Source organism: Trachinotus anak, unplaced genomic scaffold (assembly GCF_046630095.1).
Source record: "Trachinotus anak isolate AG129_WGS33_773 ecotype Australia unplaced genomic scaffold, CSIRO_AGI_Tana_v1 ptg000031l, whole genome shotgun sequence".
Classification (NCBI taxonomy): Eukaryota; Metazoa; Chordata; class Actinopteri; order Carangiformes; family Carangidae; genus Trachinotus; species Trachinotus anak.
The window spans coordinates 1,905,247-1,929,751 of NW_027273882.1; the positions used below are offsets into that span (position 1 = coordinate 1,905,247).

General features: G+C 40.7%; 2 protein-coding genes across 8 annotated transcripts; one reads left to right on the forward strand and one right to left on the reverse strand.

Annotated features, from left to right (window-relative positions):
• Positions 1–890: 890 nt before the first annotated feature.
• On the reverse strand, positions 891–15,499 carry LOC139612501 (zinc finger protein 512B-like). 6 transcript variants are annotated; one of them, XR_011686563.1, is made up of 17 exons: positions 15,193–15,499; positions 14,679–14,859; positions 13,598–13,730; positions 13,343–13,398; positions 10,481–11,055; positions 9,994–10,083; positions 9,131–9,235; positions 8,882–9,006; positions 8,646–8,732; positions 8,083–8,181; positions 7,819–7,986; positions 7,474–7,671; positions 7,147–7,248; positions 6,740–6,802; positions 5,831–5,929; positions 4,715–5,647; positions 891–1,848 (listed from the first exon to the last, which is right to left on the reverse strand). XR_011686563.1 is itself a non-coding variant. In XM_071468132.1 (16 exons), exons 2-16 carry the CDS (start codon positions 14,768–14,770, stop codon positions 4,850–4,852), a joined length of 2,790 nt encoding a protein of 929 aa, XP_071324233.1. In that variant the 5' UTR covers positions 14,771–14,859; positions 15,193–15,499; the 3' UTR covers positions 891–4,849. The 6 variants fall into 6 exon arrangements, 4 of the variants coding, with proteins under 4 accessions (XP_071324233.1, XP_071324234.1, XP_071324235.1 ...); XR_011686562.1 differs by having other exon boundaries at positions 2,702–5,647; XM_071468132.1 differs by having other exon boundaries at positions 891–5,647.
• Positions 15,500–15,527: 28 nt separating this feature from the next.
• On the forward strand, positions 15,528–23,438 carry LOC139612508 (uncharacterized). 2 transcript variants are annotated; one of them, XM_071468146.1, is made up of 6 exons: positions 15,528–16,132; positions 16,354–16,379; positions 21,230–21,421; positions 21,577–21,773; positions 22,207–22,234; positions 22,457–23,438. In XM_071468146.1, exons 1-6 carry the CDS (start codon positions 15,894–15,896, stop codon positions 22,549–22,551), a joined length of 777 nt encoding a protein of 258 aa, XP_071324247.1. In that variant the 5' UTR covers positions 15,528–15,893; the 3' UTR covers positions 22,552–23,438. The 2 variants fall into 2 exon arrangements, with proteins under 2 accessions (XP_071324247.1, XP_071324246.1); XM_071468145.1 differs by lacking the exons at positions 21,230–21,421; positions 21,577–21,773; positions 22,207–22,234; positions 22,457–23,438 and adding exons at positions 17,178–17,369; positions 17,525–17,721; positions 17,906–17,933; positions 18,150–19,143 and having other exon boundaries at positions 15,550–16,132.
• The last annotated feature ends 1,067 nt before the right edge of the window (positions 23,439–24,505 follow it).

Below are 24,505 nucleotides of genomic sequence, written 5' to 3' on the forward strand. Positions count from 1 at the left end.
GAGGTCTGCATGTTAGAGTTATTTTCTAAAATAATCCAGTTGCTGAATTCTGTTTTTTTATAATTTTTTCCCCCACATTTTTACTGTAAATATTTTATTGCAAAATGTTTCTATTTATATTTCAGCTATCTGACCTGCAGTACTTGCTCTGCTTTATCTGTCTCTATATTTTTTCTTCTGTGTTCATTGTTATGCACCAAATCACCAAAGCAAATTCCTTGTATGTGAAAACCTACTTGGCAATAAACCTGATTCTGATTCTAATTAAGGACACTGTTCAACAAAATATGCTGATTGATTATAGTTTTTATCTGGAAACTCTGACAAAGAAAAATGAACCAATTGATATGTGATTTCTTAGTATTTGATCATTTTATTTTACAGTCGATTTATCCACTGTATAACCACATTTATGCAGGTTTTGACATTGTCTGACCTTCGAATCACCACATCAGTGCTCGCTGGTGTTCATTTAATATTAATGTGCTGTAATGTGCCGCTGTTCTTTAAACAATCTTATATAAAATGAAATGAAACCTGATTCTGTTTTGTTGCGTCACACACTGCCCACTGCACTGTGATCTTAAATTCATTTCTGGTTTTGTTCCATGCTGAATAATTTCTATAATTCATCTTGTTCTTTTAAAATCCTATTCATATGTTTCTTTCATATGTGTCAATGCTGCATGAGAACCACTTCACCACTAAGACAGTGATGGAGTCCTGAAGTCCAGGAACTTGTGCGACTGGGCTAAATCCTGACAGGTGAGAACCACAACTGCAGGAAGGCTGAGGAACCTGTGGACGGACAAAAGCTATAAAAAATATTCAACAGGTACTGCCTGCTTCAAGCACCCACGTCACTGTTACTGAGGAGACAGAGCCCAAAATGACCATGAATTAAACCTTTAATTATCTGTTGTTATAACACTGCTGGTACTATGAAATAGCAGCACATAAATTCTAAAAAACAAGTAATAACATTTGAAATATACATATTTTGAACAGAGATTATGTCTCATAAAATGAAAAAAAAAGTGCTTTCTTGCTTTGTTATTCCAAATGGTACAAGGCTACAAAATGAATCTTAATTTAAATCTGGCCTAAATAATATCAGACTGTATATTTTCTGTGTGGATGATGATGATGGGGCACAAGACGTGAGAACATCTTTTCAGTATTTCCATTCTTCCATTTAACGCACAGAACTTCTTTACCGTGTGGTCAGAAACTCAACTTCTATTTTCATGAAGAATAACTGCAAATCAGGAGGTCAAGACCAAATCAATGATTTCAACCAAGATTTCACATGTTCACTAAAGACCCTGATACGCAGCGTCTGCAGGGGCTGATGGGATTACGACAAAACAATCATCCAAAGATTGACTGATGACGCCCCTCACTAGTCCTCTCTGTTGTGAAAGTGGGCGCCCACAGTAGTTAACAATTCGTCTAGAAATGATAGATCTGTGCTCCAGCATTAAGAAAAACATATGCTACTGTAAATAAAGTAACAGCGGGAAGACAAGGTGCAAAGTACCATGAGCCGTACGACTGTAGTTTATCCTATGACATAAACAGTTTAAGCCATTAAATGTTTTTTTACAGAAAAAGATTATTTCTGAAGGATGAAATGAAACGTGGTGAAGGATCCACGGCTCTTCGTGAAATACTCGTAGTCTCTTAATGCTGAGTGATGCTGTTCTTTAAAGTGCATGCAATGGATGGTGATGAAGATTTGGTCACAAGCATAATGGACATGGGAAGTATTTCAGCAGCGATAGGAAAACATACAGTGAGTCAGTGGTCTGCTTTATGTTCAGGAGCCTCCAGGTGTTCATGAGAAAACTGACAGGATAAAGAATACACACACAATTAGATCAATATTTCCAGATGTTCCTCTCATCTTTGCCTTTCCTCTTATCAATTACTGGACTATACTGCCCCTTTAACACTTTACTTTAAAAAGTATTCACTTACTTTTTGGTTGACTTGGTTATAACCAATAGGTTACTGTAATAAATATTGCTTTATTTCAAGGCATCACAGGGCGTAAAGGTTGGAAACCACTGACCTCGGTGATGAATAATAATTACATTTACAATTACATTACATCTTATCATTATTACTGGGAAGTACTGGGTATTCAGCATGAGCAGCAACATCTGCAGTGGCTAAACAAAGAATAAAAGCACCACTGTAACACATTCAGACTTCAAACATCAGAGTCAAAGTCTTGGTAAACGACGCAACAAGTGATTAGCACCATAATCAATCTCAAATCCTGGTTAAATGAAAGATTTAAGTAAAAATAAAATACAAACTAGACTTGCACACAAGTATACCAGGGTCCAATCACTCAATACGCTTTGGGATCGAAGGCTAACTGACCCGGGGCGATCCGAAAGCCAAGAGAACAACTGAAGATTATGTTATATAACATATGTTTGTCAGTTAAATAAGCTGCGGAGCTGCCATGAAAATGACACTTTTTCTACTGTTGACAGTTTAGGCTGCAGAACCACTTTAATCAGCAGTGACGTCAGGGCTCCAACAGCCTCATAGAAAGGCATCCTCAGGCTTCTTACTATGAAGTAAAACAATGGAAATCAGGAGGTGGTGACAAATTTTGCTTTCCACCACTTCTTGACATCCGCGGTGAATAATAAAAATCCTGCTTTTTGAAATACTTCCCACATACCAGGAGGTTTTCTCTCTCAAACTGAAACCACACAGGCTGCTCTTCCAAAAGGCATCTGATGGAGGGCGATGAAGGGTAAAGCACTTTAAACAGAACCAGGTACAGTAAATAGTTTTACATAGTTTGTTATAGACAGATTCACAGATTAAAGGGTGATCCTCACTGAACGTTCCCAATGGTAAATGATAAATTCATTTTCCTTTCTAAAGCTGGTTTAACAGAAGTGCACAACAGAGGGAGAAACCAAGAACCAAATACATTCCGAAATGTTAAAAAAGTTGTAAAAAAAACAACATACAAAATAGTGTTAAAACATCACAAACAAAAGACAACAATGACGACCATCCATAAACCATACACCACTATAGTAGATACAAAATGCAGAGTACATATAAAATTAGGCTACATGCTTATTGGTTAAATATTCTGAGACAAAAGCAGGTCTGACTTTGAGGAATGAACAGAAAAGAAAAACACCCGCCCTCCACGTTAAACGCTTTTTAGCTTTCCTTCATTACACTTCACCTGTGTCGGTGCCGGAGGTGGAGAGGATGTGTGCCACCCTATGACCCCGTTCATTTAGCTGTCTGCCCGCGGAACTGCACTGCGACAGGATCGATAAGTCACCAGACCTCATCAATACGTTTATTGGCTGTTGGTTCTTGTTGTTTCTTGGTTAACTACTAAGAACTATTATATTTCTGTGCTTTCTTTGTTTCCCTGCTGGTATCAGTTTTGTAAGTGAACAATCGTCCGACTTGGAATGTTTGAAATGATTTTTAAAAATCTGGGGTCATCTTAATATGGAAAGAGAAGTTTAACTAAAACATTAGAGCTGAAATGGCAACTATCTTGATGATTGAACAGTAGCGAGCTGCAGCTTCCTAATGAGCAGATTAAATGACTTTTGTTGGTCGGACAAAGCGAGACGTTTAAAGACGAGAATTGTTTAGACAAAATAACTCATTGACTAAGCCAGAAAATAAATGGCACATTAATCAATGATGAAACTACTCATTAATTGCAGCCCTCAAAAAAAGACATACTAACTAAAGGTCCACTTACTCATTTCATTTTACAGAACTTTCAACCACAAACAAACTCGTCCACTGAGGAAGACCAAGAGATGTCAGTGAAAGCTTGGGAGAAAACTAGTAAGTGGACCTTTAGTTCAGATGTTTTGTTGGTTGTAACATTGCTGAAAATTGAGGTGGTGGTCTGTGTTTATCTTCTCACTTCACTTTCAGAAATAGTGTTTCGCAAAATGTTTAAGTGTATCTATGAACTTCTTCTGCCTTTGTTTGCTTCATTGCTTTTCATCCGTGATTTGCCTGTTTGAACTGTTTGAACTGCACTGAGCTACTAGGTGGGTGCGAACAGCTTGATGGCAGCCATGAACCAAGTTGCATTCATGGTCAGTGTACAGTAAAAAAAAAAAAATCCCCCAGAAGAAAATATGGTGGAGGGAGAGAAAAGATGAGGGAAAAGTGATTCTACATCAAATCTGACCTGAAAGTTACACTTCCAACATTATTTAGCCCAGAAAAGGCCGATCGGTAGTAATTAAAAGTGATGATGAGTAGTATGAAGTTATATAGCTCATACTTAAGAGGCACAAAATGTTTTCAGAGAGAGAGCGACGAGACAAGTCTAACAAAATACTGCACTGAAGCATCCTCTCTTCAGTTTAGAGTAACTTTTTCCCTTTAAGGTAAACATAACAGACAAGAAGTGTTTATCAAACTTTAAAAGAATAAGACACGTTTAAAGTTGGTGAAAAGAATCTGTTACGTATAAACACAGATAAACGGTATAACTACATTTCTCAGGGCTGTACAGCGACAACATTCCCAATACAGAGAGACAGCCTCTACACCAGGAGTGTGAAGGCTCGTATCCACGCCGACACCGCTGAGGTTTCCCCGAAGGAATCCGTCATCATCTAAACGCTTTCTCCACTTCTAAATCATCAGAGGTTACGGACTGTAGCTCTGTCATCAGCTGCCTTCTTACCTGTTTGTGTCACGCTGTCTCAGCTGATATGGTTCGGACGGACACCTGGTGGAATCTCTTTCTACCTCTGTTAAAAATCAGCTCTGGTGCAGGAGAGCGTCTGACGAGCGTTAAGCAAAGTGTCGTTTCAGCTTTTTAAGTGTTCCTCTGTCGTTTTCCAGCCTCAGGGTGGGGCTCCATGACGCCCGGTCGTTTCAGATTCCACTGGTCAATCTGTCTCTGCCTCTCCTGCTGCTCCACCTCTGATTCGCTGGATGAGCTGCCGGTGTTACTGCTGCTACTGCTGCTGCTGCTGCTGCCGCCACTGCCACCACCACCACCACCGCCACCGCCGCCACTACCAAAAGAAAAGCAATCCTTCCGCTTCCCATCAGCCTTCCCCCTCTCCCCTGCTCTCTCCCCCTTCTCTCTCCTTTTGACCTCCACCATCCCGCTGCTGTTGTCTCCGAGCTTGTCAACATCAGCCATCTCCATCTCGATCGGGGCCTGCTCCGGCCCTGGCATGGCTCCTCTCCGGTCCATCTCCACCCACAGCGGTCCCGCAGGAGGCTCGAGAGGGGTGTAGTGGAGCATCGGCTGCTGGAGCTGGGTGTCCATCTGTGGGGGGAGGTTCTGGTGCTCCGGATGGAGGAGCTGGGTTTGGTGCTGGAGGTGATGCAGTGGCTGCAGAGGGTGCTGCATTGGCTCGTGTTGGAGCTGATGCTGCTGCTGCTGCTGCTGCTGCTGCTGCTGCTGATGGTGATGGTGGTGGTGGTGGTGGTGGTGGTGATGCTGCTGCTGCTGCTGATGATGATGATGATGATGATGCTGGAGGTGGTGATGGTGGTACTGATCCACAATCTGCTTGTCCACATTATGGACAAACTTCTTGGGCTGGTTTTTGAGGAACTTCTCAAACTTCTTAGAGGCTTTTTTGTTTGTCACAAACCAGTCCTGGAGAGGAGGAGAGGAGGAAAGGAGGAAAGGAGGAGAGGAAATACGAGACAGAGTCAGAGCACGTTAGCAGGGATGAGCACATGGTGACGTTTAATGAAATGACGTCTGTGTACAGCAACACTGACAGAGACAGAAGCATTTGAGCGCAATAAAGACACTTGTTGTGAACTGTGTCTTTACCTGTGAATGGACAGAGTTGATGTGATACTTCACTCCACTCTCAGAGTTAAACTCTTTATTGCAGATAAGACATCTGTATTTTCCAGCCTCGAAGTCGCCCTGAAATCAGATCAAATGAGAGAGATCCATGATTTGATCATAAAGCCCTGGAGCATCCTACACCAGGTTTTGCTGAAAAGACATAATTATTTTTGCTGAAAAGTTTTGCTGAAAAGATGTAATTATAAAAAATATAATTTTTGTAACTGTTTTAAAACAAAAATAAACTTCAAAAACTCCCTTCATTGTTTTTTCCCTTGTATTAAGGTCACTAACACTGTGATAAGACAAAGACAGGAGCAATGATGTCGCCGTTTAAGTATCTATTACGTGCTAAAAGATCACATCCATAGCAAACCCTGCAGTATCAAAATGGAAAGCTGGTTAGCAACAGGAAGAATTTAAAGAAAGTCAGAGAGTCAAGAGAGAGATGGCGAGTCGACAAGTGATCTCTCCCCCGTCAAACAAAAAAGAAATATAGAGCTCCCTGCTTCAGTTTCATATTCGATCATTATCATTAAAATAAAAAGGGCTCTGTTTATGGGGTCGGATGTGGGCTGCCAACATTTTTTTAAATGGGCCATGAGTTTGATTGAGAAACACTGACCTACACTTTGACAAATTTTCACTGGATCTGCACTGGAGTCATGAAAATACAGAAAATTAATTTATTGATAATTTGATCCTGATGATCTATGGTTAGATTCTTCGTACACTTTATTATGCTGTGTTTTATGGTTTCTTATTATGCTGTGTATCACATTACCACAAATTCCACTGAGCTCATTTTCTGTACATTGATTGCTGTTTGCTGACAGAAAGCTGCAGTTTTTATACTGGGACAGAGACAAGGGGAGAGAGGTGACTTACCCGCGTGCAGAGCCCCAGATGAGCCTTCAGCCCAGACACACTGGTGTAGGTGCTGCCACAACCCTGAGGACACAAATCATTATTAAAAGATTCTGGATTTCTATTCCTGGATTTTCTTGGCTCAAAATAGAAACTTAAAGAATAGAGATATCACCTCCATACAAAGAAGATCAAATATGACTTATTTTGAAATGATAAATAATAAAAATCAGTTGATAAATAATTAAATAATTTTCCTGAGGGGTGTGTCTTATTTTCTATATTATATGACATCATACTTACAGTATCATGTATGTGATGATGTGATATAATACAATAAGCATCATCCCATAACCAGCCTTCATACACATCACAGATCAAAGCCAGACAGGGAGAAAGTAAATACAGTTTTAAGTGTTGTTTTCTACCTGGTTGGGACACTGGACTTTCCTCTGCAGCTTCACCTCATTCTTCCACTTCCTCAGCACCTCTTGGCTGAAAGCAGGGAGGCCTGGTCGGGCATATTTTAACTGTGACCGACCACATGAACAAGAGTCAGTCAAAGGGCTCAGACCAATTCAGGCAAACATGTACCAACAGCTACTGGCATAGATGGTTGATGTTAATATCTTGGTGCATTTAGCCTTTAAATGATTATAAATAGAACCTACTAGTTTGCGAAAATGTCTAGCAGTGTATGACTAAACAAAGCTACTCTCATATATACATCTCATATATACAGATTGTTCTCCTGCCTTTTTGTCATCGGGCACCAGGTCTGACTGAAATTTCCTCTTGGGCCAGTCTTTGGGCAACTCATTGTTGGCAATTTCAGCCAGGTGGAAATTGGCCACTTGTGCCGAGGCTCGCTGCACCCTGCCGCTGGCTGTCCTCTCCGGGTTGGCCTCCCTCTGGGCCTTCCGAGCCTCGTCCTCCTCAGTCTTCTGGGGCGTCTGGGTAAGAGGAAGGTGGGACAGTTTCACCTGATACTCAAAATACATTCTGATTTCATTTATTATTTATATGTTAATTGTGCTCAATATTTTTTTTTCTTTGGACTGAATCCCCTGAATTAGCAAATGAAAAAACACAGGACTCACAGGAGCATGCTCTGATTTAAGGTGGTACTCCAGACCGGCCTTGGATTTGTATGTTTTCCCACAGTGAGAACAGTTCAGCAACATCTTCTCCAGCTCTGACTCCTCCTTCCCACACTTCTTCATGTGGTAGACATAGCCCATAATACTGGTGAATGCAGCATTACAGCCCTGAAACAGAAAACGTGTCACTGTGCCATCATCAAAGTTTCACCTTCTCTTTCGTACTTCTTCTTCTTTCTAAATGGATGTGATTTGTCAGTTTACCTCTTTAGAGCATTTTAATTTGCCCAGTCTCTTCAGGATTTTTCGCAGTTTGTCTTTGATGGCGCGATCGTCCAGGTCCTTGGCGTCGTCTGCTGAAGGCTGCAAACACAAAAAAAAACAAAAACAAAACAGCCATCTCAAAATCATTGTTGAACCATCCAGTACTGAATGATACTGTATTTATGATGCATGACACAGATCAGAGCAAAACTAGACCTCTACAATGACAGCTGTGTTCATCAAGAGACTGACCATTCCTCAGTTACACAGCTGAAAGATCTAATTAGCAAATGTATTTTTTTTAAAGTAATTTTTTGGGCATTTTTTCCCCTTTAATGCTGTAGGGATAGTGAGGGAGAGACAGGAAAGTAGAGGGGAAGAGAGAGATGATGACATGCAGCATGGATTTGATAAATGACATTCTCTCTAACAGATGAGCCACCGGGACAAACCAGTCGAAAGCAAATGTGAAACTGTTGCAAACTGTGCGTCTAATTCAATGTGTAAAGTAAAAATGGTAAGAGAAGACAGGAACCATGGGACTTAGAGATGAGTTGTCTCACCAGGTGGCTGTGGTCAGCCATGATGTGATACTTCATCCCTGTTGAAGACTTCAGCTGTTTCCCACAGTGTTGACAGGTAAAGGGTTGCTGCACACAACAGAGTCAAATTACATCACAGGTTCTAACTCCTTAGTTTGTGGGTTTTACAGTTTTCACTGATCACTACATTCTGTTCCTGCACAGGGGTCGTAAGGGCTTCACAAGGCTGAGTTAATGTTTAAACGCTGTGCGCTCACCAGTCGGCAGTTCTCCATGTGCTTCTTCAGCCCCTCCACAGTCTTTCTGCTCACACTCTTACATTTTGGACATGTGACTCTGCCTTTGGCCACAATCTGGAGCTGCCAGCGCTCCTCTTGACTTCCTGGTGGATGTAAAAAAAAACCCCAAAACATTGATTATTTTATTCAGTAGTGAAGACTAGAAAGACTAGTATATATAATAAACTGCAGTGTTTCCCACATGCTGCTGTGGTCAGCCTCTCTCACCTGGGGGGTAGGTAGGAGGCTCCTTCTTGGCGGTGAGGACCGGCGGTTTCTGCTCCTCGCTGGGCTGAGCGGTCGAGGCCTCATCAACACTGGCTGCATCAGAACCTGAAATATTTATATTAGATGAGTAGTTTTATTTTCATCCAGAACCTGTTTTGTCTTTTACTGCTTCCTCTGTTGCCTCTACTCATATTAATATGTTTGGAAATTTACAGTTTACAGTCTGGAATCTTCCAAACTATCAAACCCTTGCAAACTGATTCTGCTCATTATGATCTGTACATCAAGAGATTATTATATTATTATTATGGACATTGACGCTCCTCCAGTGCAAATAATTGCAGCTACATCTTACAGCAGCTGAACTTTTTCATTCTTTATTGATTGATCTGTGCTGACTGCTGCCAAAAAATTACAAAGTTAACTCATCTCACTAATACAACACATGATAAACAAACACTGGGGAAATTATTGTGCTATCACTGAACTGAAATGGAACAAATGCCCTCTACTGACCAAACAATGATACTGCCAGTGATTTACAATATTAATTCAACAACTGAAATTATACTTTATTCTTTTTTATTATATTTATAATTATTTTAATTATGTCTTTTTATCATGCAAGTGTTCATGTTGTCAAACACAAAATGTAACACACTATGATGTAGTAGTATACAGATAATAAAGGACATTTTAGCTACATTACACTGTGGTATAAACCATTAACTACATGTTCATATGCTGCTTATAAATGCTGAATAGGATTAAAATCAAGTGTTATCAGATTGGTGAACAAGATAACCTGTGATGCAGGAGGGAACCTGAAGGATGTGTTTTAACCCATTAAATATCTGACTTACAGGAGTCTCTGCCCTCTGGCGCCTGTGGAAAGTTATTCACAGGAGGGCTTCGCTCCAGCTCCACTCTCTGGACCTTCTTCATGTTCAAGTCTTTAAAATGACACAGGAAGAACAAAAATCAATCTACAAAACCACAAAATATCAAAGAACCGCCTGGTAACGCCTCATTCCTGGTGCATGTACCATCAAAAACTCCACTACAGGAAACATATTTATAGCTTCAGGATCAATGACTGATAATCACTCATTCAGGTAGTACTTTGTGCTGCTGCAGTCAGCCAATCAGAGTCCACTTTAGAAGGATTTTTTAACCCTCAAGTTTAAATTTAGAATATAATTTAGAATTATGAAGTCATTAAAAACGTTATTTCAAACCTGAGACAAAACATATTTGACAACTACATTAGAGACATTAAAGTGGGCTCTTTCAGACTCGAAGCCCAGGATGAGGCCTCACATGCAGTAAGTCCACTATCTGAATCTGTACCAGGTCTCCAGACGTGTCCTCTGTCTCTGCTTGTGTTGCTCCAGGCTTGGTCTTGGTTTCGGCCAGATCCCCATGCCTGCTCCGGTCCCGAAGAGGCCCGGTCTCTTCCTGGATCCCTGCCTGCGTTCCAGGCCTGATCCTGGCCTCGGTCTCTGCCTGCCACCCAGCCCTGCTCAGGACCTCGGTCCCGACCCGTCATCCAGGCCTGATCCTGTCCGGTATGAGCTCTGTCCCTGCCTGCTATCCATGTCTGGTCTTGACTGGAGTGTCCCACTCGGTCTCTGCCAGAGTTCCAGACCTGCTCCTGAGGTCGGTCTCTACCTGGGGCCCAGACGTCTGGTCCTCTGTCCCTGCTGGAGTTCCAGCTCTGGTCCTGAGGCTGGGACTGCTCCCTGCCGGCCTCTGGGCCTTGAGGCCACGCATCCTTCGCCACCAGTCTTGGAGGCAGCCTCGCTGTGGGCGGTGCCATGGAGCCTGGGTCCGCCCCATTGGGCAGGTCACCTGATGACATCACTGAGCAGCTGGTGGTTGGGTAATCTACTGTTCCTATGGAAACACTCTGGAGGTCCTCGTACCTGATATAAAAATAATACGCACGTATTATTTCTGAAATGACGATAAGAAGTTATGAACCTGTAGCAGACAGACTTTCAGACATCACACTGAGAGACAACAGTTGGGATCGTCTGCCTCACACAGTCTGATAAACACAGTATTCATTGTATAATATTTATCACTATTACAAACCTGCCTGTAAGAAGAACATCGAAATTATAACTTGATTTGGAGAAGATTCCACATTAATAAAGTTATGATGATGTTAATAAAGTTATCATCATCATTACCAAGGTTTTTAAGTTCTCATGTTTCCAACTATTTGGAAAATAATACTTGGCAAAAAAAAACTGACTGAAGCAAATTTTCCACTTAGAACATCTGAGGCACAGACATGTTGTGCATATGAAAGCAGAAGACAACAAACGACAGCTTGACTGAGCTGTGTCTGAGTCAAAGCCCAGGAGGGGAACACTTGAGTTGACATGGTGGTTATGGTGCGATCCAGGCGAGGTTTCCTGTTTATCTTTAATTCAATTAAGCAGTGAGCTCTCTTTCCCCAAGTGAATTGTTTTCACCCCGGTTTAATTGTAATCAGAATGAATATGAGTCCCAGTTAATGCTCATATTCAATTATTTCTTGGAGTTATTTTCTTTTACGAGATAAATAAAGGTTTTATGCTCTGAGAGAAGAGTAATTTACTGTCAGTCACTGGAATAATCACTGGTTGTGGGAACATATTATTATTAGTAGTTATGATTCTGGGTCTGTTTGCAGTGATACAGGATCAACTCTGGTGATGGATGAGATTCACAGTGAAATAATGTAATGTTGGTATGATCACACACTAAATGAACAGGACGAAGTTCAATCAAACTCAGTCATTCTTAGCATGGATTCATCCTTAATATCTAAATAAACACGTCTGTTATTTCATTTGAGCTCATCATCTCTAATCCTGTGTTGGAGTGAAAGTCAGGTTTTACTGCTGCATTGTACGGTGATGTTTAATGTACAACAGCTGGACTGGCTTCACCTTGACATGGTTACAAATAAGGTGTTCTCGCACTGGCCAGAGTGTCAGAGTGTAGACATTCAACAGCCAAGCTCACAATCACAAAAAAACTGGTTAGAACAAAGTTAGAACCAGGAGAGGTAAATATACCTAATGTGCTCCATCAGGTAACAACGGTGTGTTACGACCACACAGGATCCCTACTGAGCTCTCAGTCTTCATCAGTACGCAGCAGGATATGCAGATATTATGCAAAATGTACAGCTTGCACTTGGATGCATTAAGTTGATCATAGCCCCACTTCGGCCAAGCCACACCTCGTGAGAACGTAAAACTAGTCCTTGAAATGGTAACTTTGTCAGAGGAGCGGTGAGTGTTGCATCATGATGAAAGTGTTGTAGTAAGAACTGACTTTCTGTCATCACGTGTCCTTAATGTCAGCTGCCTGGATTAGACACTGTTTATCCAAAAATGCATAATACATAATGTTACTTCCACATTCACGCCTGAACCATCCAGACACCCTGTCTACATCATCATGACTGTCACGTGAAGTGGACTGATGTGTGCGCTGACACTGAATTGGATATGCAAACAGCTTATTTTTTAATTGTTAGAGGCCCCACGAACAGTATTTTTATTGGTCGTTGTTGGTCAGCTACACAACAGCTCCATCTGCTACATGCCAGGTTTAAATGCTTTGTAATAACTAGTCTTTAATTTTCTGATGAGTGCGTCTCAGCCCTAACTTAAGCTTGTGATGAAGCAGCTGGTGCAACCAACTCCAGAGACAGACAAGGTGGTAGAAGAGTTGAGGATGACTTGTGTTTCCAGGATATGTGATGTTTTGAAAAGTGTAGTAACATGCGCTTGTAAGTCCATTACTTAGCTATAATGATGTATTTGTTTAGGAGTGACTTCAATACAATGGCACCGTAATGCTGTAACCGTACTGAGGATGCAGCTATCATGCAATTTGTCATGCAATATTCAAATGAACTGTTAATAGACTGATCGGCCTCTTACCTTTTTCTACCATAAGTTCTTTTCATCTTTAGAGCATCCTGGGCTTGAGACTCGTCATTCTAAAACATTCAAGTACAGAACTGTGAAGATCCAACCGCGTGCATAAAGTTAACAGATTTTGAGTATTAGAACAAGGAAACGGACGAACGCATTCAAACCCAATTGATTAGCAACATTTCCCTGGTAAACACTTCTTCAGTGCAACCCCACTGCAGAAAAACAATTTGCATGCATGCAGCTGTGTATTCCTGCTCTTCACTCTCACCTTAGGGTATCCAACTGCATTTGATTCACAGGCTCTTTCTGGCATTCGCTGAACAACTGTTGAACAGATTGAAATTTAATTTCAAAATAAAGGAGAAAAGAAAAAAACACTCTAGCAAAGTTACAGCGTAGTTTTCAAAAGAAAAACTGGCACGTTCATCTACATGAGTGACACAGCGGCAGGTGAAACATACATGATGTTGCACAGTCAAAGTTACTACAATGTCATTTGAATTTGAGTGATGTCATTTAGTACCTGGACATGGCACTCCACTGTTAGACTGTGACTGGACAGACTTTCTTTTTCTTGGCACATACAAAGGTGACATATCCCCTCCAGTGTGGGCAGGGTCCATTTTGGGGGTACCGACACCCCGAAGAAATCACCACTAAAAACACAGAAGAAAGAGCATGTCATCAAATGTGTGGCACTGTAACACATCTCAGTTCATAATTCTGGTTTCTATTTTAATTTTCTATTGTTTTTCCACTTCTATACTTATATAAATTACTCCACAAAGGGACAGAGGCACTGTTGCAGTTTCAAGCCACTGAGCTATCAGCTGGCACGCCTGGTATTTATCAGCGGGTGTTAGTAGTAAAACAAGAAGCTAATCACATGATTCATAATTCCCACAGCTATGTTTGTGATATTTTATTTCATTTCCATTTTCCCAGTCTGCTCCTTATTATTTATTTATTAGCCAAGCTGTTTGTTAGCAGGAAATATCAGAGAAGTTAAACTATGAGGATGGACCAATTATGTAATCATCCTGTCTGGGTTTAAATTATGAGTGATTGTAATGTTTTCATAATTTTTAAACCTATAAATCTCTTAAAAAAAAAAAAAATCACGTTATTTTAATCGGCAAATGCCACATGGAAACACATTTGATTATCATAATTATGTAATTTGATTTGGACTGATATACTCTATATATCTGGTATCATTTTGATAACAGACCCAATCCAATACTGTATTAATAACACATTTACAGTATTTCAACAGCTGGCAGATACAGCACACAGCAACATGTCTGAAATTCAACTCCCTGTTTTATTATCATGATACAGTTCCGACTTACTGAGTTTATTTTATTCTAAAGGTCCCACACTGAGATACTACACTTAAAAAAAATACTTTCTTTCTTCAGAGGGTCTGTGTTTACATGTTGAACCATGGTGACTTTGCATCTGGAAGAATCATCATAAAAACAAGAGTTGCAGAGTTTGAGCAAAAGATTGCAAATAAGATTTCTCTGCAACATCATACAGGTCGAATATCTGAGTCTGTTTCTGCAGACTCTTTCTGAGAAGGTTCTTCAAAGGAGAAAGACCTGGTTCTGCTGACAGGCTGTTTGTTGACGCCTGTTTCCCGCCCCTCCAGGCGACAGCAGCCGCTCTGTTTATCAGCGTGTTGTGTTTCCATCCTGCTCGACGTTTGCACCGTGTTTGCATGTGGATGTCACGTTGAAGGCCACTGCCCATCAGTTCAATGGTCGAGGAACTCAACAGAGCCTGAAAATAACGACCGAAAATGTGCAGCTGCTAAAAAATAAATATCAAGTGTATGATGTTTTTCTTTTTTTTGTTTTTTTTGGTCCAGTGAAGAGCTCATGAGGCTTCAAAGAGGGACTTCAACCCACCATCATTATTGTCTGTGTGGATTTAAAAAAAAACAAAACATAATAACATTTGGCTTTTGACGACGACGGGCAGGAAAAGCGTCTGAAAGCTGCAGCTAAAGCAGAATAAGTGGATTCAGCCCCCCCCCCCCCCCCCCCCCCATATAACCTGACCTGTCTGCCTTTCATTGTTTCTTAACGGAGGAAGAAACGCAAGAGAGCCTACCGTCCTACAGCTCACTCCCTCTGCAAGGACGGCGAGCCTCCATGTCCTCCAGCCTGGCCTCCTCTGTCGCCTTTCCCCCGGCAGTGCTACCACCAGGAAGGCGAACACCAACGGAGGCCGGATCCGGGTGTTAAAGGCTCCGAGCTGCAGCCTGAGCTCGGTCAGCATCTAAATGTGAATCTGTCCGCCGGCATAACTCAGCTCACCGTGTCGGCGTCTCCTTCAGAGGAACGCCCTCCTGCTGGAGAGAACAAATAAGACCCGCATCTGCTGCTGCCTTCACATGCTGTCGGAAATATCGGAACTCTCTCTTTTTTTAAATTTCTTATGTCCTCCTGGCAGCAGCCTGGGAGCCTGACTGCATCAGGGGAGTGGGAGCAGACACATAGTGAAATTATTGCTTTTATCAAAATAAATCAAATTTACAATTAAATGTGAAGCAGCCGGTCAGAAGCTTTGTCTGCCTGCAACATTATTAATTATAAATAAATTAAATTATGCAACATTATTAAGTCAGTTAGTTAACACTTAAAAACAGGTCAACTCCACTACTACACTGGTTAAAGCTGAATCTGTTCTCCCCTTTTGCTTAGACTCCCCCCACCCTCCATGTGAGGGGGCTCTAACATAGCAGGTTAATTCTGTGATCTAAAAACAACACAATCACAGCCAGTAACTGTGTGCTGCACAAACTTGCACAAATGTGCTCCAGAGTTGCTCCGTCCTTCTGCTGCTGTGTGGTTTGTATCTTAAGAAACATGACACAGTTGCAGATCTCATCTCTGCACTTCCTGTTCAGTGGTCACCTTAAGAGCACATTGCTTGTGAAAACAAAAGTGAAAGTTACTGCAGTGACGGAGTTACAATTATTTCTCTTGCAAGTGGGGCTGGGACTGATATGTCAGGCACACCAGGAAGAAATTACCAGTCCATCTCGTAAGTAAGCTACTTTGAGTGTTGGCTGTGAACTGCTGAATCTCTAAACATGAATCGGACAAATAGAGAGTATAGTCCTCTCAGGTATTTTTAACTCTTTTTTGAATGCTTGTGCTCAGCAGCTGTAACAACAGATTGTGATGCATATCCATTTGCTTGCATTGCTTAGCTTCATTCAGTTTGGCTAAACTGTGCTGATTAAAGGTTCCTCTCTCTTTTTTTCAGAGATGGGCCTGAGGAAGAGATGACAGGTGAGGAAACCAGTTTACTGTACTGTCTGCAATCATCAACTATTTCAACTGTAAAAAGAATATATTACATTGAGTTATTACAATACATAACATTCAAAGCTACTCTTATCAATATTTTATGGCTACTTGTTGTGGAATCGGCTGCTCATGGTGATGAATCCTGAACTGACACAGCAGTTCCTCGCAGCAACAGAAAGCTCCTTTCAGCAAGAAAAAACCCTCTCTACAATGCTTGACAGTGCCAAACAGCAGACTGACTACATTCAAGATCAAGATTCAAGATTTCTTTATTCGTCATTTTTATGGTGCAAATAAAACCAAAATTGTGTGTCAAACATCCACCAGTCAGAATTCAGTGCATTAGCAACGAGCTGCTGAATAGAGCATTTAACAGCTAAAGAGGAAGGAGCTGGTGAAGGCCAAAACAGAAAGGGACAGTGAATTCTGGACTGTATATTCACCAGATGGCCACAAGTAAAAATGAAAGCTAATTTTGCTGTATGTCTGCTGGAAGCAGCCGTTAGCTAACAAATCCACTATATCAAGTTTACAGCATGTTAGTGTTGTGTTTACAGCTTGTTGTCATTTCTGGAGCTTGATGTTATGGAGCTGCATCTGACCACCCTCAGTTCAGCCTTGGATTCTAAATTTGCTTTTGCATTTTCAGTGTTTTGATTCAGTTCAGTACAAAACTAGATGTAAATGAGATTTGACTTCATCTGGTTGAGGTAGCGTGGTTACACAAAATTATGTTACAGCTCATTAATGACTCAAACATTCTTCTTCATTTGTCTTCAGCATCATGGAAGAATTTCTTTGTCTTCTCAGCGGGAAATACTAAAGATGCTCATCAAGACTTGGTTAAAAAGTTTAAAGAAGCTGGCCACAGGGAGGTAGACTCTCATCAAGAATGTGACTACTGTCTGGTTTTCTGTCCTATTGCTTCTCGAGTGGGAACAGACGTCAGCGAGGCCCTGGACAGAGCTCCTGGTAATGGTTGACCAGTTTCATACTGGCTGGTGAAACGTCTACAGAGAAATTTGACCAATCGCTGTTAAAATGTCCTTATCTTGGTATTATAATGATTGCTTCTGTACAGGCTGTAACTGGTTTGATTGATTTGGTTGTTATCTCTGTGCTTACAGCTGGTAAACCAATAATTCTGGTGGTGATGCATCACACCTTTAATCCTGACCATGTTGTGGCTGAAAGCAGGAGACTGGTGGAGAACACAAACGTCCACCTCACAGTGGACTGTCTGTTCTATGAGACCAGACTCCTGAACTGTCCCACCAATGAAATTGCATGGTGTAACATCAAGAAGCATCTTAGATTTGGCCAGGTAATGACTAGACTTACTGAGGTGATACCATCAGGTTTTCACACAATCAGTGTGACATTCAATGATATTGTAAATTTATTAAGGGACTGTCACTGTGTTCCTCCACTGGAATGATGCACATGATTCAGTTTGATTATTACTAATTATTATTACTCATGTTCTTTTTTTTCCTTCTTCCTTGCAGGGCTCTCAAGGCTCTCAAGTCATAGATTGTAAGTGTGACTTTAATCATGACCTTCAGATCTCCGATCAGATTTTTTTTCAAGCCTTTATAGGGCCATGTACGTTAAATAGTTATGTTATTGGTATGTGTAATCCTCATATCCTCATATCCATCCATTTAAACTGATAACCTCCTAGAAGGCCTCCAATCTAAAAGAATGGACACAAAATCTCATGACTACTTGTTCTGTTTTTCTTTATTCTAGATATAAAGAACAATCCGTGGATGACCACTACATTTATTGTGGGGGTGGCAGGTCTGATCATTTTGACAACTGTTCTTGTTAAACTTTATGAATTAAAGTGACAGCTGTCACTAACATGTATGACAAAATGAAAAAGGAATCAGTTTCCATCACATTATTACACTGCGTTATTCAAAATAAATGTGCTATGTTGTGTATATGTGTGAAAGCGTCATTGATATTATTGCTGTTACTGTCGTGTAGTTGTGAAGGCTGATATAAATGTAAATATAAATTGGGCTGAAGCTTTTGATCACAAATATTATATCTGAAGCAGAGCAGGGGGGGAAATGATGGAAGAAGAGCAGATCTGCAGATACAGGCCTTAAATAAGTAACCGAATGTTAGAACAAAAAAACACTGGTCTGCCATACTCCAAAGTTTGAGTCTTTTTATTTCATGGTGGTAATGAGCTGCAGGGAGACATAGTGATACAAAGAAAGAGATTGATACTAAAACATACTTTGAAACATATCTACTTGATTCATCCAACTCAGACTGCTAAAGATGCATATTAACTTCAAGTGAACTTTGAATCATTTTTACATCGAACCAGGACTGAATATTTTGTCTCCTATTTGTTATCTGTTTTAAGAAGACATTCTTCTTTGTGGCCAGTGTGGACAAAACCTAAAACCCCTTTCAATGTACAAATGGGTAAATCAGTGTTGTTTTGAGATAGACTTGAAAAAATGTGAAGCAATTGTTTCATGAGTATGTAAAGCCAGGATTATGACCAGAACTCCTCTCAACCCCAGTGACTGTGCTTTAGAGATACAAGGTTTCTGTCATGTACATGTTCAAATGTGTGTTAAGTGAAGTAACCTGTGCTACGTAGCTTTAAATGAAGACTACAGCTCTGTAAAATAATGACTTAATGATTTTCTTTGTGCCGCGTAAAATATAAGACAGTATTATCCATTAAGAACAAATAAAAACTGCTTGATCAAAGTAACTGTGTCATATTTGTGTATTTTCCATTTGAGAATTAAGCCAGCCTGGGCAGATATGTACCACACAGTTTGGATAATGTCACTTGCACCTACACTGCCTGGACTGAGCTTGTCTGGCCAAGTTAGCAAAAACTAACTAAACTTTGTAGAAACAGCATAAAACAAAGTGTGGGTCAGCATCTACACAGCTAACCACTCAAAAGCCAGTTTTAGTTTTTAGCCAGATAGTGTAGTTTATTCAGAATTCAATGTTTGGTAGCTCAGTGAGCAAGTTGGGGTTGGGGCAAGTTGGGGTTGAGCATGTGTGCAATTCATTATGTTGAGATTACAAACACAAGTAAAAGACACAGGATTGTTGGAGGGTGATCAGAGGGGCAGTGGAATGACACTGGGAGACTGTGATAGAAGTCTTTTTGCCCTGTCTTCAAGTGTGGGCATTTGGAACAGGTATAAACACTACACTTAATTGATAGTGTAGTTTATTCAGAATTCAATGTTTGGTAGCCCAGTGAGCAAGTTGGGTTTTCATGTCGATGTTCACTGAGCAAAGAGAAAATTGTGGGACCAGTGGACATTCGTAGTTTTAGATTAAAATGTGAGCATGTGTGCAATTCATTATGTTGAGATTACAAACACAAGTCAAAGACACAGGGTTGTTGGAGGGTGATCAGAGGGGCAGTGCAATGACACTGGGAGACTCCCCCCACCCTCCATGTGAGGGGGCTCTAACGTAGCCGATTAATTCTGTGATCTAAAAACAACACAATCACAGCCAGTAACTGTGTGCTGCACAAACTTGCACAAATGTGCTCCAGAGCTGCTCCGTCCTTCTGCTGCTGTATTTATATCTTAAGAAACGTGACACAGTTGCAGATCTCGTCTCTGCACTTCCTGTTCAGTGGTCACCGAAAGAGCACATTACTTGTGAAAACAAAAGTGAAAGTTACTGCAGTGACAGAGTTACAATTATTTCTCTTCCAAGTGGAGCTGGGACTGATATACCGTGGACACCAAGAAGAAATTATCAGTCCATCTCGTAAGTAAGCTACCTTGAATGTTGGCTATGAACTGCTGAATCTCTACACATGAATTGGAGAAAAAGAGATTTAAGCCTTCTCAAGTATTTTTAACTCTTTTTTGAATGCTTGTGCTCAGCAGCTGTAACAACAGATTGTGATGCATATCCATTTGCTTGCATTGCTTAGCTTCATTCAGTTTGGCTAAACTGTGCTGATTAAAGGTTCCTCTCTCTTTTTTTCAGAGATATGCCTGAGGAAGAGATGACAGGTGAGGAAACCAGTTTACTGTACTGTCTGCAATCATCAACTATTTCAATAGTAAAAAGAATAAATTACATTGAGTGATTACAATACATAACATTCAAAGCTACTCTTATCAATATTTTATGGCTACTTGTTGTGGAATCGGCTGCTCATGGTGATGAATCCTGAACTGACACAGCAGTTCCTCGCAGCAACAGAAAGCTCCTTTCAGCAAGAAAAAACCCTCTCTACAATGCTTGACAGTGCCAAACAGCAGACTGACTACATTCAAGATCAAGATTCAAGATTTCTTTATTCGTCATTTTTATGGTGCAAATAAAAAAAGCAAAATTGTGTGTCAAACATCCACCAGTCAGAATTCAGTGCATTAGCAACGAGCTGCTGAATAGAGCATTTAACAGCTAAAGAGGAAGGAGCTGGTGAAGGCCAAAACAGAAAGGGACAGTGAATTCTGGACTGTATATTCACCAGATGGCCACAAGTAAAAATGAAAGCTAATTTTGCTGTATGTCTGCTGGAAGCAGCCGTTAGCTAACAAATCCACTATATCAAGTTTACAGCATGTTAGTGTTGTGTTTACAGCTTGTTGTCATTTCTGGAGCTTGATGTTATGGAGCTGCATCTGACCACCCTCAGTTCAGCCTTGGATTCTAAATTTGCTTTTGCATTTTCAGTGTTTTGATTCAGTTCAGTACAAAACTAGATGTAAATGAGATTTGACTTCATCTGGTTGAGGTAGCGTGGTTACACAAAATTATGTTACAGCTCATTAATGACTCAAACATTCTTCTTCATTTGTCTTCAGCATCATGGAAGAATTTCTTTGTCTTCTTGGCGGGAAAAACTAAAGATGCTCATCGAGACTTTGTTAAAAAGTTTAAAGAAGCTGGCCACAGGGAGGTAGACTCTCATCAAGAATGTGACTACTGTCTGGTTTTCTGTCCTATTGCTTCTCGAGTGGGAACGGACGTCAGCGAGGCCCTGGACAGAGCTCCTGGTAATGGTTGACCAGTTTCACACTGGCTGGTGAAACGTCTATAGAGAAATTTGACCAATCGCTGTTAAAATGTCTTTACCTTGGTATTATAATGATTGCTTCTGTACAGGCTGTAACTGGTTTGATTGATTTGGTTGTTATCTCTGTGCTTACAGCTGGTAAACCAATAATTCTGGTGGTGATGCATCACACCTTTAATCCTGACCATGTTGTGGCTGAAAGCAGGAGACTGGTGGAGAACACAAACGTCCACCTCACAGTGGACTGTCTGTTCAATGAGACCAGACTCCTGAACTGTCCCACCAATGAAACTGCATGGTGTAACATCCAGAAGTGTCTTGGATTTGGCCAGGTAATGACTAGACTTACTGAGGTGATACCATCAGGTTTTCACACAATCAGTGTGACATTCAATGATATTGTAAATTCACTTCAATTCAATTTTATTTGTATATCGCTAAATCATAATATACATTATGTCAAGGCATTTTACAGGGTAAGATCAAGACCTTACATTATTATTGAGAAGACCCAACAGTTCCCACAAAGAGCAGCAGTTGGCAATGGCGACTCCATTTTAACAGGGAGAAACCTCCAACAGAACCGGGCTCAGGATGGGCGGCGGTCTGCCTCGGGGGGTGGGGGGTGGAACTAGGAACAGCTGTATATACTATAGGTCATAAGGGACTGTCACTGTGTTCCACCACTGGAATGATGCACATGATTCAGTTTGATTATTACTAATTATTATTACTCATGTTCTTTTCTTTCCTTCTTCCTTGCAGAGCTCTCTAGCCTCTCAAGTCATAGATTGTAAGTGTGACTTTAATCATGACCTTCAGATCTCAGATCAGATTTTTTTTCAAGCATTTATAGAGCCATGTACGTTAAATAGTTATGTTATTGGTATGTGTAATCCTCATATCCTCATATCCATATCTATCCATTTAAACTGATAACCTCCTAGAAGGCCTCCAATCTAACAGAATGGACACAAAATCTCATGACTAATTATGTTGTTTTTCTTTATTCTAGATATAAAGAACAATCTGAAGACGACCCCTTCACTTTTTGTATTGGTGGCAGTTCTGATCATTTTGATAACTGTTCTTGTCATACTTATGAATTAAAGTGACAGCTGTCACTAACATGTGTGACAAAATGAAAAAGGAATCAGTTTCCATCATATTATTACACTGCGTTATTCAAAATAAATGTGCTATGTCATGAAAGCTTTAATTGATACTGTTGTTGTTACTGTCGTGTAGTTGTGAAGGCTGATATTCATGTGAATATAAATTGGGCTGAAGCTTTTGATCACAAATATTATATCTGAAGCAGAGCAGGGGGGGAAATGATGGAAGAAGAGCAGATCTGCAGATACAGGCCTTAAACAAGTAACCGAATGTTAGAACAAAAAAACACTAGTCTGCCATACTCCAAAGTTTCAATCTTTTTTATTTCATGATGGTAATGAGCTGCAGGGAGGAACAGTAATACAAAGAAAGAGACTGATACTAAAACATACTTTGAAACATATCTACTTGAGTCATCCAACTCAGACTGCTAAAGATGCATATTAACTTTAAATGAACTTTGAATCATTTTTACATCGAACCAGGACTGAATATTTTGTCTCCTATTTGTTATCTGTTTTAAGAAGACATTCTTCTTTGTGGCCAGTGTGGACAAAACCTAAAAACCCTTTCAATGTACAAATGGGTAAATCAGTGTTGTAATAAGAAAGACTTGAAAAAATGTGAAGCAATTGTTTCATGAGTATGTAAAGCCAGGATTATGACCAGAACTCCTCTCAACCCCAGTGACTGTGCTTTAGAGATACAAGGTTTCTGTCATGTACATGTTCAAATGTGTGTTAAGTGAAGTAACCTGTGCTACGTAGCTTTAAATGAAGACTAACATCTCTGTAAAATAATGACTTTATGATTTTCTTTGTGCTGCTTAAAATATAAGACAGTATTATCCATTAAGAACAAATAAAAACTGCTTGATCAAAGTAACTGTGTCATATTTGTGTATTTTCCATTTGAGAATTAAGCCAGCCTGGGCAGATACAGTGCATGTGGAAAGTATTCACAGCGCTTCATTTTTTTCCACATTTTGTTATGCTACAGCCTTATTCCAAAATGGATTAAATTCATTTTTTACCCCAAAATTCTACACACAATACCCCATAATGGCAAAGTGAAAAAATTAGCTTGAAACTTTTGCAAATTTATTAAAAAAAAAAAAATATATATATATAACATGTTCATAAGTATTCACAGCCTTTGGCAGCAATTACAGCCTCAAGTTGTTTTGAGTATGATGCTACAAGCTTGGCACATCTATTTTTGGGCAGTTTCTGCCATTCTTCTTTGCAGAACCTCTCAAGCTCCATCAGGTTGGATAGGGAGCGTCGGTGCACAGCCATTTTCAGATCTCTCCAGAGATGTTCAATCGGGTTCAAGTCTGGGCCACTCAAGGACATTCACAGAGTTGTCCCGAAGCCACTCCTTTCTTATCAGGCTGTGTGCTTAGGGTCGTTGTCCTGTTGGAAGATGAACCTTCGCCCCAGTCCGAGGTCCAGAGCGCTCTGGAGCAGGTTATCATCGAGGATGTCTCTGTACATTGCTGCATTCATCTTTCCCTCAACCCTGACTAGTCTCCCAGTTCCTGCTGCCGAAAAACCTCCCCACAGCATGATGCTGCCACCACCATGCTTCACTGTAGGGATGGTACTGGCCAGTTGATGGGCGGTGCCTGGTTTCCTCCAGACATGACACTTGGCATTCAAGCCAAAGAGTTGAATCTTTGTTTCATCAGACCAGAGAATTTTGTTTCTCATGGTCTGAGAGTCCTTCAGGTGCCTTTTGGCAAACTCTTGGTGGGCTGTCATGTGCCTTTTACTGAGGAGTGGCTTCCGTCTGGCCACGCTACCATACAGGCCTGATTGGTTGAGTACTGCAGAAATGGTTGTCTTTCTGGAAGGTTCTCCTCTCTCCACAGAGCAACACTGGAACACTGTCAGAGTGACCATCGGGTACTTGGTCACCTCCCTGACTAAGGCCCTTCTGCCCCGAT